We start from the raw sequence: 18,593 nt of genomic DNA on the forward strand, positions 1-18,593 counted from the left end.
CTATATGCTGCAGTTGTAACACTGGTTTACGAATGCCTGTGTTTGATTATTGGATTTACTAAATGTAACACACACCTAGCACAATAAAAACATCCTAGTTTCCTCACAGGAATTCACACATAATTGTATATGATCAGTGTGCAAGAAAAGTTCTGAAAAACATTTGTATATCATATGGGCAGACACTGGGATATTGAAGAAGCAACAATGAACACAATAGAAATTATGTAATTTTATAAAATATTGTTTTTATTATGGGTCCACAGTTCTGTTTTGAAACTGTGATGGTTCTGCAGTGAGTTTTTCGCTTCCAAAACTATGTTCTGGTTGTATAAGACCATCTCGAGGTCCCATCCAGAGAAATTTAACTGCGGTTGATTTGGTGGAAGTTTTTCCTGGTATCCTTGGGAACCATATCCTTTTTTCACATTCTTTCTTAAGATTTTTCTAATATTCCACAAAAATAGTAAATAACAATACTGATAAGCGGATTCATTTATCCTAAATCTGTACTCCAATGACCCTGAGGAGATCTGGAATGGGTGGTTGCAGGCCTAGGAGTCCCAGATCTAATGTCCACTTGCTGGTGGGAGGGGCCATGTCCCAGAGGTGTCCTGAACCTGGTGTTAGCCCATTGGTGGGTGGGACCAAATTCCAGGGCCACTGGCTGAGCAACCCAAGGTGTCCTGAGCTGGTGTCTAGGGACAGGACCCTTGGGGTCCTGGGGCAGGTGCCAGCCTGCTTTGGTGTGGGATGGGTCCTGATATGGCAGGATGAAGGGCTGTGATGGTCCTGGGGCTGGTGTCTCCTCACTGGTGGGTGGTGGCTAGTGCCAGCCTGGTAGGCAGAGCTGGGTCCTGGGGTCTCTGGCTGCAGGGCCCAGGGGTCCCAGAGCTTGTGTTTTGGCCTACTTGTGGGCAGGGGTGAGGCCCAGGGATTCCCAGGACTAGTGTAGGTTCACTGGTGTGTGGAGCCGGGTCCTGGGAATGTGGGCTGCATGGCCCTGAGGGTCCTGGAGTTGGTGTTTCAGCTTACTGGTAGGCTGGACTGGGGTCTAGAGTATCATGGGATGGTGCCTACCCATTGATGGATGAGGTTGGTGCTGGGGCTAGTTCCAGCCCAGTGAAGCTGGGCCAGGTCCTGGGGTGGACTGGACTGGGTTCCAGGGTAGGTGTGGGCTTCAGGGGTCTCAAGGCAGCAGGCCTGCTGGTGGATAGGGCTGTGTCTCTGCCTGGGCTTTTGCTTGGCCTGAGATGTCACAGTACTGGTGCTGATAGGCTGCTGGTCAGAGCTGGGTTCCAGCACTAACAGTCTAGAAGGAGGATTCCAAAATAGCACTTGCCAGTACCAGTGTCATGTGGTAGACCAGCTCCCCCAAATGGCTGCCGCCTCTGTTTATATCCCCATGGTGAGCTCCAGTTGCCTTCTGCCTCTCCAGGAGGCTCTCCAAGATCAGCAGATTGGTCTAACACAGGCTCCTTTCAAATTACTGCTTCTGCCCTAGATCCCCAAGCTTGTTAGATTTTGTGTGTGCCTTTTAAGAGTGAAGTCTCTATTTCCCACAGCCCTCTGGCTCTCCTGAAAGTAAGCTTCACTGCCTTCAAAGCCAAGCGTTCTGGGGGCTCATCTTCCTGGTGCAGGACCCCCAGTCTGGGGAGCCTTATGTGGGGCTTGGATCACTTACTCCTTGAGGAGAACCTCTGCAATTGCAATTATCCTCCCATTAGTAGGTTGCCCACCTTGAAGGTATGGGTCTTGACCATGTCTCCACCTTCTTAACCGTGTACCAAGTTTAAAATTATTTTCTTCACAATACTTAGATTCTAAAAGTATTCCAAAGGCTAAAATTGGTGAAGATCTATTGGGTGAAAAATATATACTCACCTAATTCTCTAAGAAACCTCCTTAGGGAGAGAAAATATATCAATAAAGTGGGAAATATTTTAAAATTAAAAGCACAATGCTTTCAAGAATCTTTGATAATACATGCAAAGTTATTTATACATGTATGAATGTAAAATAGTATAGAAATTGAACCAAATTATAGAAATTGATCCAAACAAGGATTTAAGGATAAACAAGAACTGAAGAGATGGAGATCATCAATGAGCCAAATGGCCAAGCTTCCAGGGGTGTATCTGGTCAGACTTTCAAGGAGGAGTTAATTCTGATGCTAATTAAATAGTTCGAGATTATGAATGAAAAGACTTTTATTTCAACAAATACAATATGATGATAAAACTTATTGAAGAAAGCATGCTAAACAAATTTCTGAGCAGTCTCATTTATATATGAGGATACAAAAGTCCTACTTGAAATATTATCAAATAAATCTGGTTTCACATTACAAAAAAGACTAAATAAGGGAAATAGCATTACTGCTGTAAATAAGAAATTACAAACAAACAAACAAGCAAAATAGTTATGAAGAACCTAGGGGCAGGACAGGAATAAAGATGCAGATGTAGAGAATGGACTTGAGGATATGGGGAGGGGGAAGGGTAAGCTGGGACGAAGTGAGAGAGTGGCATGGACTAATATACACTACCAAATGTAAAATAGATAGCTAGTGGGAAGCAGCCACACAGCACAGGGAGATCAGCTCGGTGCTTTGTGATCACCTAGAGGGGTGGGATAGGGAGGGTGGGAAGGAGACGCAAGAGGGAGGAGATATGGGGATATATGTACACATATAGCTGATTCACTTTGTTATACAGCAGAAACTAACACACCATTATAAAGCAATTATACTCCAATAAAGATGTTAAGGAAAAAGAAAGAAATTACAAGCATCAAATCAGGGGATCATCATTCATAAAACAGAATATGCCATACAAACTTTTTTCAGCATGACCCTTATTGTGGAATTTATTAAAATAAATAATATTATAGTCCAGAATTTTAAAAGTTCATGTAAAGGTACCTTTTTCAAGCTTCCTAGGAACTGAAAGTAACTAGGATAACTCATTCAGATTTATCTGATTCTATTATTTTCTGGTCTATACTTTTGCTTTTTAAAATGCAAAGCTTCATGACCTGCAAATATGCTTCACTAGATGATGAGAACATCTAGTCAGAGCAACCCAAGCTCCACCCTTCACTGGCTCAGCCAATGAAGGACCTGAAGACCCTCAGCCACAGCCATTGGCTCTAAGTAGGAGCAGGTGACCTGAGTTGAGCAAATAAGTGCCTTCCTGGGTGTTTTCTTGGAGACTGAGGAGAATATTGGTGTGGTATTTTTTTTGACTGTGGTTTGCTCAGGGCCCTAAATCTCAATCCCTGCTAATGGCTATTGGAGAAAAAGTATTTCTCTGGTTAGACAGGCTAGAAAAGTAACCCCACATATATTTAAGAAATGCTGAGTAAAACTACTCTAGGTGAGCAATTGTTTTTCCTATCTCATATATGTATGAGTACTCACTTACCAGCTACTGGTCTTTCACCTGCCACCATGTACATCTCATATGTTCCCACTAAGTTTAATACTTAACACTGCTCAGGATGGAATCAATATGTCAATGAATAGGATGATTACCAGATGCAACTGAACAATTGGAGTTATTATCCAACCCCAGCTCACCTGACAACATTCATTCTTTCCTTTAGGCCCACTAAAATCCAATCTTGTGGTGGATTACTGTACGAATACAGAGGTTGCTGAATCTATCATGGATGTATAGTATCTTTCTCAAGTTTGCAAATGGCAATGTTGAAAGGAGAGCAAATGTGTGGGATGACAGAATCAGGATACAAAGATATCTGATCATGAGCAAATTTGAGCATGTCAGCAACCAGGATGTTTCCTCATCATGTAATTTGGATCCAAAGGATCCTGGAGGTATCATCAGGAGAAGACAGCGGTATAGAGGCAGGCACACAACAGCTGATTTCAACTATAGGAGCAGGGATTAACTACGTGGTGTGGGACTCTAGTACAGTCCTAGGACTATCGGATAGAAATTACATGGAGGCAGGTTTGGGCACAGTGTAAACAGCCTGTTGCAGCAAGGGGCTGAGTAACTCTATTGGATAATTATTTCAGGCAAGAGGTAAGGTATTGGTGACCAACATGGTTACTTCCAACTCTCAAATCCTCTGGCTACTCTAAGCCCTGTGATGGTGTCACCTCACTGACATTTGAGCAGAGGTGACCCCCCACCCCCGGTTTTGCTTAGGGAAGTTTATGCTATTGCAGAGACCATAGTTTTCACCTCCTTTAAACCCAGTGATTATTCAAGAATGTCAGCTCTTAGAAGGGAGTGGTAAGATAATACTTGAGATTGCAAATAGGTATGGACAGCATAATCCCTTTTAGTCAGAAAATATATTAATATTAATAGACCACAGTCAGGATGGTTATACACTCAAAGGTTAACGTGTAATTGGTGGGATTACAGGTGATTGGTTCTTATAAATTTCAAGTGAAAAATGTATTGTTTTAAGGCAGTGATCTGGACTCGTCTATTTATATGTATTCCTTATTATATTAGCCAGCTAGGCTTGCCATAACAAAATACTGTAGACCAGGTGGATTAAACAACAGAAATTAATTTTCTCACAGTTCTGGAGGATAGAAGTCCCAAAATCAAGATCCAGCAGGGTCATTTTCTGGTGAAAACTCTCTTCCTGGCTTGCAAGTAGACACCTTCTTGTTGGGTCCTCACATGTTGGGGAGAGAGTGATGTGGTGTCTCTTCCTCTTCTTTTATGGCCACAGTACTATCAGATTATGGCCCCACCCTTATGGTCTCAATTAACCTTAATTACCTAAATACACTATCTCCAGATCCAGTCACATTTGGGGTTAGGGCTTCAGCATATGAAATTTTTTGAAGGGGAGACAATTCAGTCCAGAGCACTTATGCTCACCACAAACACCAAAAATACTTGGTTCATAAGACAGTGAATTCTGTTCAGGACAAGAATGAAACCAGAGGTTCAGTACTGTAGGTCATTAGAGGTTATCAGACGTCTGAGTTTATGCTCGATAGAAGATGTGATGTGCTTAGCACAGTATTGGTTAGCAAGTGTCTCTTGCCCCCTTCCCCATCCAACCCCAACTTTGGGTGACCCCTAACTTTAGTTGAAAAGCACTTTCCAAAAAGCAAGAAGAGTCCAGCTAAAATTCCAGCCCTTATACACCTTAGAAGATTAAATCAGACCCTGTGTTTTAATTTCCTCATTTCTAAGATAACGGAGTTAGTCCACGTGACTTCTCCCAAGTTTCTCTATCTCTATGATTCCAACTCTAAAGAAAAAGCACTTAGCATCCCTGTTGGGAGGCAGACATACTGAATAATATCCTGCAAACTGAGAAGGAACTTTGAGACTGAAAAATGAAGCGAGCAGCTCCATAAAGTGCAATTATGAAGTTTCCTGTGGGTAACTTACATACAGGCATGATAGATAGGGCAGACAGATAATCCAGAAGCATTCACAGCTGCACTGCACACTGCACTGCCAAAAAGGGTACAGGGGAATTTAAAGGGGCCAAAACTAAAGTAGAATCTGACTACCAAGAGAGAAGCACTTCTGCACCAACTAGAATAGGAGTTTTTTCCTCTCCCCAGGGGTCTCATGACCATTAACCATCTATGTCAGCAAAAGGCACTCTTCCAGGTTTCATATCAGATGAAGGAAAGGGTAAAAGTTGATAGGGAACTCATCTGGCTTGGACTCACTTCTCGTAAATTAGGCTAAAGCTCAGTCATGTGGAAAGGGGAGGAGTTAGGACTGTGTGGACTAAGATGGAGCTGACAAAATGGAGTCAGTATGGTTCAGCCATACAATCCCCAAAGGCCCTCCTCTGTCCAGATCAGACAGAGGAGGGCCTTTCCCATGTGCCAAATCTGCTGAAGCAGCTTTCCTGCACCCATTTTTTTGGCTGAAAAGTACCCTTGTGTACTTTCATTCCTTAGAAGACCACCAGGAATGAACCACAGGAGCCTATTATAAACATACTGATTATATTTATTATTTTATTGCCCCATTACAAATGAAAATAAACTGTGAGAAGATGCAAAAGCATGCAACTTCATGAAGATTATAAAGCAATAGAGGGAACCATTGTAGAAAGTTAAAAGTGGCTTATCCGGTAGGGGGTGCAAAGACTACAAGCACAAAGGTCATCAACGGTTAGATTATTGACAGCATCTGCCAACTGGAATTTATGCACCAATAGAAGTTTTAAAATGAATGTCAGGGAACGTAGGCTACCCCTGACCTCTTAGCCAGGGATTATGGGTGAGAAGACATCAGAAGATGCCTAAAATCTCTACAGAGTTTTACCAAAAACAAGACACTGAAGCAATGTCGAAATTTGCTCTTGCAAGGAGATCCCCATTTTACGATGTTTGACCACACTCTTTCTCCTGCTGGATAGCTGGGGAAAAAATAAACACAAAGAAATCATTAAGAGGGTATTTTTACCTAAGATTAAGTTCAGTTTCTTCTAAAAGAATTCTTTGCCAAGTCATTGGAGGCTGCCATACCTTCTTTAAGTTTAGAATGCCAAGGCACTACACACAAATCCTTAGTCAGGTATGTGTGTGTGCAAATTAATGAGCTGAACATTTGTTAGACTCAACTGTGTGTTTCTTTTTCCCCATTTGAGAGGTAGATTTATGCTGTTGCCATTTTTACCATGGATCACTCTGAGACTGGGGGGCATGTGAAGCACTTTCTTCAGATTTATCTATCACTATACAATTAGGAAGTTACGCCATTTCAGACAATTTTGACTAACTTTGGAACTTTCAAATAATGCTACATGACAAAACGTTTCCCTTGGCTTGGGGTTTCTCCTGCAGGCTGTAAGTGGGGAGGGCAAAATTGATCCCTTGAACCCTGGGAGACTTGAGTATACCCTATAACTAAACTGATTAGCTCACCTCATCTTGTCATCAGGTAGAGAAGGCCAAAACCACAGTTTGCATGGCTCATTAGGGATGAGATCAAAGACCCAAATAGCTAGATGCAAAAAAATGCCAAATAACAAAAATCGGACAAAACTAAGATGTTTCTAATGCTATGTCCAATATTCCAAGATTCGTTTCAATGTGGGTTTTAGTATTTTTCCACCAAAAACCAGCTTTTTAAAATTCTCCCATTACTACTGGGGCCTATTTTGTGAGAACTACTTATATAAGCAAAGTAAAAAAGGCAATTATTTGATATTTTTTAATGTTATACATTAAATAATTCATACTCTGGTTATTGCTTCCTTTGTGGTAAAATTTACTAGAAGAGTTTATTTACTGAACCTATTAGTTTTCACCATTGTTTGTCTCAGAAAGTCCCCATGACTTACTTTCCTTTGAGGGAAGAGTGTTTTTTTCTTTAGTGTTAGTTTTCTTCAGTTGTGACTTGTCAAACTTCTCCACTTCAGACAAGTCTGGCTTATCACTCATCTTGATTAAAAGACTAAAAAAAAAAAAAAACCATAAAAAAACTTATCTGGTAGAACTATTATCACACTAAGGAGTAACAGCCAAAATTCTCACATTTAATATCAATGTGTATTTTACCTGCTGATTTTCAACAGGAAAACAGCAACAGATCTTAGAAAAGTCATATTTTTATTAGAATACTTTTATTACCCCACATCATTACGCCATTTTTTTTTTTTTTTTTTTTTTTTTGCGGTATGCGGGCCTCTCATTGCTGTGGCCTCTCCCGTTGCGGAGCACAGGCTCCAGACACGCAGGCTCAGCGGCCATGGCTCACGGGCCCAGCCGCTCCGCGGCATGTGGGATCCTCCCGGACTGGGGCACGAACCCGTGTCCCCTGCATCGGCAGGCGGACTCTCAACCACTGCGCCACCAGGGAAGCCCATTACCCCATTTTTGATAGACAGTAAATGCCATTGGATCAGGATGCACTAGAAACCAAGATGTTCTAGAAACCGGGAGCCAATATGTCTGACTTTTAAAATCACAGCAAAAGTAAAATGGAGGTGATAGAAACACATGAGCAGATAGGGATAGAAGAAAAAATAAGGACTGGGTTTAACCAGCTAATGAATTTGTAAGGAGATAGCACTATTTGAGCACGTTCACTTTGTATTCAATTACTATGAGAGGGCGGCATTTTTCTTGGGGGTTAGGGAGCAGCACACAAAAAGGGGTAGCACAAATTGGACTAGTTTCTTTCCATTTTATCTGCCCAAAGACAGTAGATTAAGGAGCTACAATAAGAGGAGGGATTAAATCCAGTCATAACTAATTACATGTCTCACAATAACTCCTTATGGCACTAGTTTGTAAACGCTGTAAGAAGGCACAGCTAATTATGATCAAACCAAGAACTTCAGCAGAATGGGATAAACTAGAGCTCATTTCTATTTCACCATATTTTCCCCTCAAGAGGAGAGGGTAGTAGATGAGGCTAGGAGATGAGGTGCCATGTGATCATTCCGGGTTTGTCCAGAAGAGACAATAGGAGACCCCTGAGCCCGGAAAGCAGAGCTCTCCTGCGTGTGCCTGGCCCCACCCTGGTGGGGTAAGACACGTCTAGTGCCCAGACTAGCACTGAGAGGCCCCCAAGCAGCCAGACGTCCCCAGAATGCCTCCCTTCCGTCGAGGTCACCCTAAGACCTTCCTTTGACAAGCGATCAGCCGCCAATCTCCAGAGGGGGGAAACAGGGACTTCAAATACTAATAACAGGGCTGGGTGCATAGACCAGTTTGTTTGCAGCAATCTGCTTACATTTCAAAATAAATATCATCATTGTCGGGAGCCCAGTCCAACCTAACAGCCACGGGAGCGGGGAGAGCGAAGGGCCAGCCCCAGAGGGCCCATTCCGAGCCCCACACTCCTCATCCCCTCAGCCTCGGACTTGCAGCCACAGCGGACTGGCCGCTCTGGGGGCTCCCCCCCGGACCTTCCAGGGACAGCCCCTGGGAGGATTCCGCATCGCGCGCAGAAGGCGGCGCTGCGAAAACAAAGGCTCGGACTCGCCAGGAGGTGCAGATACTAATCGCCCATCCCAACCCCCGCCCCTCCAAAAACAGCAGGCCCAATACGCCAGCCCCGCGGCCGCCACGCCCTCCTGTCCCCACAGTCCTCTGGCTCTGGTGGGGCCGCACGTCCTCACCCGAAGGCTTGAAGACCAGTGAAAGGTAGAGCGCTGAACTGAGACCGCTTGGTACACAGGACGAGGTTAGCCTTCCCATGCGGAACCCCGCAGTTATAAGCTGCGTGACAGACTCCGCCCCCAGACCCCTCCCCAGTCCTCTCCGATTGACCAAGGGATCCTAGACACGCCTCCTCGCCCCTCCCACCTATTTAGACTTGCTGACCTCAGTCTACTGTCTCCTCTCCACTCAGGACCTCACCCTCGCAACTGGGTGTTGATAACGTCATACCAGATCCGCCTATCCAGACCCCATCCAAGCCCACTGATTGCCCAAGGGATCAGTGGCTGGCCTACCTGCCCTGTTTCTCCCACTACTTTCATCCTGAGAGTCCACTTCCCTTCCTCCCAAGTATACTCACTCCTCCACAATAATAGGGGCCTCTACAATAAGCAGACATATTTTACCCAGTTAGCTTTGAACGTCCAAAACTCCGAGATCCAAGCTGAAGGAGCCATAATCAGGTACTCTTGGCTTTTTATATTCAAAGGACCCTAAGTATGCGGTGACAACGAGTGATGCTCAATGTCTGTTCTGATCCTTGGCCGGGTGTTGGAGGAGGGGTGCTCATGGAAAGGGTGGGTAGTTCAGGATTATTCACTCCCACAACGGGGCATTTCTGTGACAGTGGTACGCTCCTATGTAAAAGTCACATTTTCTAATTTTTCAGCCACTGAACATGGTAGCAGTGTAATCAGAGGAGAATCTGCTGAGGCTATTCATCTGTATATCTCTAATCCCCAGCACCTTGCTTGGTCTACAGTAGACACTTAGATAAATACCCGTCTTTAGATTGAAGTAATAAATCCAGGATAGAGCAGAATTTTTGGACAGCAGCACCACCCAGTGTCTATGTTGGGAGACAAAAAGGAGACTCCAGTAGTTACTTGAAAGAACTAAATATTCAAGGTCATTTTCTGGATACTCACCCAGAACCTTAGAGCATTAAGGTAAAATGGAGATAGGACTATGTCTTTAGCTTGCATGCCATATTTTCCATAAGGCTCATGTATGGTGGTAGAGATCTGCATAGATCAGCAATTACTCTCTCCTCAAGCATTTCTTAGGCCTTCCCCACTTCTCTCCATTTTCTTTTCTATGCTCTTGTAGCATGATGTGCTAACTTGAGAGTTTTGTATGTTCATTGGAGGAACTGTTAATACAGAAAGGCACACTCATTCAACAAATAACATTCATTGAGTACCTACAACGTCCCAGGCATTAAATATAACAAACACCAGTGTTTCCACCACTCATATTTGGATGCTGTTATATTTAGGTATATTTACTTTGTCTTTTTTTAAGGAATAAAAACATTACAGAAAAATTGAGGTTTCCTTGACCTTCACCCCATTTCCATTCCCCTCCCACTTCCCCAGGGTTACTCCTATCCTGAATATGATATGTAGTTTCTAGCCCATTTTTCTTTCACTACAGATTTATGTGATCTGTTTCCAGGAGCAACATGGAGCATTCTGTGGACCAGTGCTCCAGGTGTAAGACTGAATTTCCATATCTCTTGGGATTGACAGCAAGCCTCAGACACTCACCTCCCCACACCTAGCTGAAACTTCAAAGTCTATCTTGAATCTATCTGCCTCAAATCCATCAGAACTCATCTCATCAATGTCCAACCCCACTTGTGTCAGTCACCACAAGAACCCCCATATCCCCGTGATACCCCTCAACTCCCACATTCTAACTTCCATAAGGCTGTGACCACATTCTCTCTTTAGCTCACTTCTCACACCCCTTCCCTACTCCTAAAACACAATGCAACCTCAATAATTCCTCCATATCGCCACCCTCTTCTCTGAATGTGCCTTTCATTGTCTTGCCTTAACAGAAACCAGGCTCTTCCCTGAGGACTCTGTGTCCCCTGAAGCCCACTCAAGAGAAGTAGATGATTTTTCTCTCCCATCACCATTGTACCACAGGGCCTGAAGCTCTGGTAAATGTCTTCCTTGCTTCTCACTGCTGCCTTTAGAGCATTCCTCTCCCACATCCCTGAAAACCTCCAGCTTTTGACAGCTTGTGTCACCAACTAGACTTCATTGTCATCATCTACCAAACCTCAGTGCTCCTCTCCCTTATCTCTCAAAGATTTTAGCTCCTGGAACTATGTCATTCCCAACGGTAGTAGTCCTGTCTTAATTCCTGGTGAGCTCAAGAATGATCAGTCTGATACACTGGCTCCTTCATTTCTCCTTCATGACATCGACCTTGACCCCAACTCAGCTACTCATTTGCATGGCCATACCCTAGGCCTTGTCACAGCAATTACAGCAATCCCTGCATAATCTCAATTTCAAACATCCCTCTTTATGACCATCACCTCTTTTTCCAGCTCATTCCCTTTGGTACCCAGACCCCACTATCATTTTTTTTTTTTTGCGGTACGCGGGCCTCTCACTGTTGTGGCCTCTCCCGTTGCGGAGCACAGGCTCCGGACACGCAGGCTCAGCGGCCATGGCTCACGGGCCCAGCCGCTCTGCGGCATGTGGGATCTTCCCGGACCGGGGCACGAACCCGTGTCCCCTGCATTGGCAGGCGGACTCTCAACCACTGCACCACCAGGGAAGCCCAGACCCCACTATCCTTTAACCTCACAAAAATCTCCAGTCCATTGTTTTTGCCAGATTTCACCATCTCTCGGTCCCTTATTGTTTTCTCTCCCCTCCTTCCCTATCTCAAATGTCATGCTCAGTCTTTATAATCACTCATTGGCATATACCCTCCAGTCTCCTGCCCCTCTCTCACTTTGTTTGCTTCCCTGGCAAAATAATAACTCTAGCTAAGTCCAAATACACCTCAAGGAGCCGGAACTCACACAGCTAAACCTGGCTAGAGGAAAATACACAACCACAAACTTTTGAACTTTCCCCGAGCTATCAATATGTGGTATGATACTCTCTTGTGATGCTGGGCAGCAGCAGAGAGCTGCAGCTCCCAGTCAGCCACACGATTATGGGGTAAACAACTCATACTGATATACTTCCAATCATTCTGTACCCATTCAACCATTCTGTTTTTCACTTTCAGTACAATATTCAGTAAATTACATGAGATATTCAACATTTTATTATAAAAGAGGTTTTGTGTTAGATGATTTTGCCCAAATGTAGGCTAATCAATGTAAGTGTTCTGAGCACGTTTCAGGCAGGTTAGGCTAAGCTATGATGTTGGGTAGGTTAGTTGTATTTAATGCATTTTTTACTTATGATATTTTCAATTTACAATGGGTTTATCCAGATGTAGCTCCATCATAAGTTGAGGAAGGTCTTTAGATCTCTTTCTCTCACACCAGTTCAACAATATCACTACCATCTCTCACCCCTTTATCACCACCATCAATGTTGTGCTCTCTACTAGGTTGTTTCTGTCAGGATACCATCATGCTGTTATTTCTTATCTTCACATAAATACATTCTCATCATTATATATGGAATATATATATATATATATATATATATATATATATATATTCTCTTAACTCCACTTCTGCAACTGCTAGCAACCTATTTCTTTGCTGCCCTTTGAGGCACATTTTTTCTTTACAGATGTATGTAATATACACCTCCACGTGCAATATTTGAACATGAATATTTGAAGGCATCATTTGAACCAATTCTTGGTCTAAGACCACATTCCCCTAGGCTTTCTACCTACATCAATCTGGTGTCAAGAGGAAGCCCCAGACAACTTTCCTTCCATAGCCCCCTACCCTCTCTGCCTGCTCTCCACCTCACTCACTCTGCCACAACCATGGTCTCTCTGCTGTTCCTCAAAAAAGTCACAGTCACTCTTGCCTAGGGCTTTTTCAATGTCCATTCCATCTGTCAGGAACATTCTTCCCTCAGATATCCACTTGGACTACTCCTTCACCCCTTTGTGATAGTTGTCTCTATTCACTGTTTCCAATTTTTCTCCTCCTTCCTATTCTCATTTGAACACATTCCAATCAGGGGTCCACCTCCACCACTCCACTGAAATTGCCATCCTCAAGGTCACGACTAGTTTCTACATTGATCAATCCAATGGTCAATTCTTAATCCTTACTGGACCTATCAGCAGCACTGGCACAGCTGATGAGCCCCTCCTCCTCAGTTCACTGTCTTCAGTTGGCTTCCAGGACCCCACATTCTCCTGGTTTCCTCTGACCTCACTGGCTGCTTCTTCTCAGTGACCTTTACTGGTTCCTCTTCTCCTCCCAGACCTCTTAAAATGGGAGTGCCCCCGGGCTTGGTCCCTGTTCTTCTCATTTCTATCTACACTCCCTTGGTGATCTCTTCCAGTCCTATGCTGTAAAACACTTTCTATACTGATAACTCTTAAATTCAAGTCTGCAGACCAGATCTGTATTGCTGCCTACTCAGCACCTCCACTCAGATGTCTAATAGACATCTCAAACTCAAAATGTCCCAGATTAAATTCCTAATCATTTTCCCCCAAACCTGCTCCTCCTACAGCCAGCCCCATCTCAATTGATGGCAATTATATCAGTCCATATGCTCAGGCCAAAAGTCTTGACATTATCTTCAATCCCTCCCTTTCTCTCCCACTGTACATCCAACCCATCAGGAAATCATTTTGGTTCTAATTCAGAGTGTACCCAAAATCCAATCATTTCTCACCATCACCATTGCTACATATAAGGTCTAATACACCATCTTCTCTCATCTGAATAACTAAAATAGCCTTCTAAGAGATCTCTCTGTTTTCATTCTTGATCCTCTATGGTTTATTCCCTACACAAAAAAATTAAGTGATCATTTTAAAATATAAATGAAATCCTTGTACTTCTCTGCTCAAAATCCTGAAAAGATAGCCAGTTCCATTCAGAGTGAGAACCAAAGTCCCTACAAAAGCCCTACATTTTCTGGCTCTCCATTATATCTCTAACCTCCCCATCTGCTCTCTTCCTCACTCACTCTGTCCCATCTGTGGCCTCCTTACAGCTCCACTGAAAAGCCAAGCTCACTGTTGCCATAGGGCTTTTGGAGTGCTCTTTTCCAAGCTATCCATTTATTTAAATTCTCTCACCTCCTTCAAGGCTCAAATCTCACCATTTCAATGAAGACTATCTGAACTATCTTATTTAATACTGCAACCTGCCCATCCCTATTCTATCTGTCTTACCCTGCTCTGCTTTCATCATTCTCTAACACACTATACAACTTATTTACTTGCTATGCTTATTACTTTATTTCAGTCTTCCCGCATTGAAATGTAAAGTCCATGAGGGCAAGATCTCTGTTTTGTTCCCTGATTCTAAGTACATAGAATTGTGCACAAAATGAAGATTTGTTAAGTGAATTGTTTTCTCATGATTTTTGCTTCATGGTAAATTATATCACACTGTGTGTAATCATCTACAACTTGATTTTTTCACCCATTATGCTTTCTAGATTTATCCATGTTCATGCTATAACATATGTACATCCTTTTTAACTGGTATATAATATTCCATTGTATGAATAATTTCCTTATGCATTTCCATTCTTGTGGACATTTGGGTTGCTTCCTTTTTTTCTATTACAAACAGTGCTTCAATTAATATTCTTGTTATAGCCTCCTATTACTCTATAAATGTGTTTCCTAGAAGTGGAATTGCTAAATGACAGAGTATGTTCATCTTCAACCTCACTGGACATTGGCAAATAGCTTGTCATGGTAATTGCACCAATTTACACACATATCAGCTATAGAAGAGTCCCCATTTCCCCCACATTCTTGCAGATAAGTATTTTAAAAGTTCTTTTTACCAATCTAACAGGTGAAGATGAGCATCTCCCTAGTGTTTGAATCTGCCTTTCCCAGATTATTTCATGACATGAGCACTTTTTATAGGTTTTCTGGCCAAACTCATTTCTTCTTCTGTGAATTACCTTTTGATAACTTTTACCCATTTTTCTTTTGTTTGTCCTCTTGATATTGCTTCTTATGGGTGCTTTACATATTCTATATTCTAATTATTTGTCTGTAACATGTTTTGCAAAACTTTTTCTGCAATCCTATTTTGTTGGTTTGGTTCACAAACCATTCCTATTTTGTTTACAACAAGCGTAACTGGAATAAACCTGTTTAAGGAAAGAACAACTTTTGGTGAGCATGAAACTCTACTGGTGGGAAAGTATCCTATTAGGCAGGTGTTGAAAAGGTTTTACTTAAGTATAAAATACATACAGAAAAGTGGACATATCTTAAGTGTGCATCTTGATGAATGTTCACAAAATGAAGACACCCATATAACCAACCCGCAGATCAAGACCATCCTTTATCGATCAATTATCCATCCTTTCTCCACTCTTTTGCAGTGCCACATCCTTCATAAATCAATTTCCTGTATATGCCATTTCCAATTTTGTAATCGATTGTCAAGTTCCACAAAAATAGGCCTGTTAATATTTTGATTGGAACGTTATTGGACTTATGGATTAATTTGAGATGAATTGCTAACTTATTGACATGAAGTCTTCCCATGCATAAATGCAGTATTGTTGGGAGACCCAATCCACCATGGGCCCTGAGCATCCCTGAGTTTTCTTGCTGAGTATGCCAAAAATGCAAGTCCCTGAAGACTGTTTATCTGAGCCATTTCTCAGGGTCATGTTTGCAATAAAGGATGAAGAAGTATCTCCCCACAGACAAAGAGCAGGCTTGCTTCTACTTTCCATAAAATCAGTGGAGCTTCCAAACTCATTGTTCCTCTCCTGTAATGCAATCCACTATGTGTGCAGCCACCTATCATGAGTCCTTTACATCATCCTTGTGGGACTTGGGGGAGCATTAGGAAGAGATGCAAACCAACATGAAGCTCTGGTTACTGCTTTTGTTGTCAATAATAAAGTCCTTTGTCTCTCACCCAAGAGTCTCATGTCTTATGCCAGAATCCATGAAACTAGGGCAGGCTAATGTCTTAGCTTGTATATAGGCAAAATCCCAGACCCTGTGCAGGTCTTGACAAGTATATTTCTTCACTTTCAGATATATTTTAAATGTCCTTTAGTACAATTTTGTACTTTTATGCATAATGGCTTGTTCATATTTGTTAGCTATCTTTTTAGCTGCCTTATAGATTTGGGGGCTACTGTGAATGGGTTATTTTTTCTACTGAATCTTCTAATTGGTTGTTGAATCCTACATCCTTTTTAAACATCACTAGTGTAGCTATTCATATGGAATAATGTATTTTTCCCTCAACAGACTGTTGGCTTCTCTTGAGAGCAGAAACCATGTCTTATTCATGTCTGTATTTTTCCAATGAAATATTTAGTTAAGTTAACATTTATTGAACATCTACTATGTATCAGTTGCTAAATAAGGAGTGAGAGGCATTTAACCATCAATAAAACAGGGTACCTGCTCTCAAGGAGTTTATAAAATGTGAAGAAGACCAAAACATCCACAGACTATTACCATTAAGAAAGTTATATTATGCATGATAGCAGAGATATAAACAAAGTACTATGGAAGTAGGGGCAATTCAATGTGATTTGGAGGATTATAGAAGTTCTCATACCATATGGTGTATTTGAGTTGGGCCTCACAAGGTAATCAGCATCTGGACTGGTACAGATGGAAAGCAGAGGAAGGGAGATGACTTCTCATACCATGCCTGGCATTCAAAGTCATCCACAATTTAGCCCCAAGCTATTTTTCTGAACCCAGATGTTTAGTCCTCGAGGAGATAGGAACTAGCCTCTTATCTGTTAACCCTTTCCCAAATTCATAATATTTGAGTTCCCACCTGTTGCTTTACATTGTAACACACTGATTAAAAGCAGAAGATTTAGAATCAGATAAATTTGGATTCTGGCCCAGGCTCTATAACTTACTGACTATGAGATCTTGGGCAAATGAAAACTAGTAATGGTGCTTATCTCACAGGATTGTATGATAGATTAGATAATTCTTGTAAAGCTTTGGTATAGTTCCTGGTACAGAGTATGCACTCAGTATACATTAACTGTTATTAATGGTAAATCTATTTTATCCATCCCTCTGGTATTAATTCTCAAGTCAATCAAAACACACTTATTGTATATCCACAATGTGTAATAGATTGTATTAGATATCATGGAGAACACAAAGATGAATAAGACCCTTCCTCTGCCTTCAGTGACCCGTCAAGTAAAGGATATAAAATGTGTACACAAATAATCATTAGGCAAGGCAAATTAAAAGACCTGGATTTTCTCTCTGGCCCTCCATAGCATGTGGAAGTTGGAACATGATCACCAAGACTACTTCCAAGTCTAACATGATTGTATGACTTCTATGATTGTAAGTGCTATATCAAGGTTACTAAGTACCAGGGGAAAGTGGAAAAGAGGTTAAACCTGATTCTACCTGGGAGAGTCAGGGATGCCTGCAGAGAGGAAATGACATTTGAATTGTGTTATAATACACGGGTATCATTTGGCGAGGGAAGAAATGGGAGGAATGGAATTCTGTGAAGAGAGAAAAATAAGAACAAAGGGAAGTGTAGGGCACACTCAGGGAATACCCAGTAGTCTTGTATGGTTGGAACATTGGGATTCATAATGTTTAAGTAGGGAAAAATATAGTGGAAGCAGTAAACTGGTGTCAGATCATGGAGAACCTTGAATGTCATGTTAAACCATTTGGATTTTATCTATAAGCTGTTCACATTGGAAGCTGTTAAAAAAGAGTTGTGGCAATTGTTTAGGTGTAAAATAAAAAGGGGCTGAACAAGGGCTGCGGGTCTAATAATAGAAAAGAAAGGACAGAAATCTTTCAGCATTTTCTTTTTTTTTTTTTGGCCGCACTCCGCGGCTTGTGGGATTTTAGTTCCCAGACCAGGGATCAAACCTGGGCTCTCAGCAGTGAGAGAACAGAATCAAAACTACTGGACTGCCAGGGAGTTCTCTCAGCTTTTTTCATATACTACTTTGTGTGTATTATTGAATAATTTTTAATCAAACATTTCTTCAGGGCAGGAACCATTCATTCATTCTAGAAATAGTTATTGAGTACCCACTATATGCAAGCCACTCTTCTGGGCACTGGAAATACAGTGGTGAATGAAAGAGTCAAGGTTCCTATATGTTAAGGCTCTTTCTGTTGAAAGTATCAAAAAATGATGATACCACTGGAAGTGAGAAGACTAGGTTCAGGTGGGTAGGGGAAAATAGAAAGTTCAATCTTTGACATATTAACTTTGGGATGCCTACAAAATATCTCAGTGGAAATGTCAAGTAAGCAGTTGGATATAGACACCTTGAGCTTTTTCTGTGCTCCATCCCACAGTTCTTCTCCATTAACATAGTAATTTGTTTAAGGTGAAATGTTTACTTTTTGAAAACTTGATGAATGATTGGCATCTTTATAGATAATACTATATTATATTAATCAATATATATTATATTACAATGACTATGTCAATATGAGGGAGCAACACATATAAACTGATTTATTAACACAAGATGTATATTCT

At 41.8% G+C, this 18,593-nt stretch overlaps 1 protein-coding gene across 2 annotated transcripts in view; it reads right to left on the reverse strand.

Moving 5' to 3' along the window:
- Nucleotides 1–5,951: 5,951 nt before the first annotated feature.
- Nucleotides 5,952–18,593, reverse strand: part of TMSB15B (thymosin beta 15B) — a 30,220-nt gene continuing 17,578 nt past the window's right edge. Inside the window, exons 1-3 of one of the 2 annotated variants that reach the window (XM_032620809.1) lie at nucleotides 9,094–9,155; nucleotides 7,309–7,421; nucleotides 5,952–6,381 (exon numbers count right to left, since the gene is read on the reverse strand). In XM_032620809.1, the coding sequence (XP_032476700.1) occupies nucleotides 6,344–6,381; nucleotides 7,309–7,408 (138 nt within the window). In that variant the 5' untranslated portion in view covers nucleotides 7,409–7,421; nucleotides 9,094–9,155 and the 3' untranslated portion in view covers nucleotides 5,952–6,343. Of the gene's footprint in view, nucleotides 6,382–7,308; nucleotides 7,422–9,093; nucleotides 9,156–18,593 lie in introns of those variants that run through there. The other variant, XM_032620808.1, reaches the window with a different exon arrangement.

The sequence above is a fragment of the Phocoena sinus genome, chromosome X (genome assembly GCF_008692025.1).
Source record: "Phocoena sinus isolate mPhoSin1 chromosome X, mPhoSin1.pri, whole genome shotgun sequence".
In the NCBI taxonomy this organism is placed as follows: Eukaryota; Metazoa; Chordata; class Mammalia; order Artiodactyla; family Phocoenidae; genus Phocoena; species Phocoena sinus.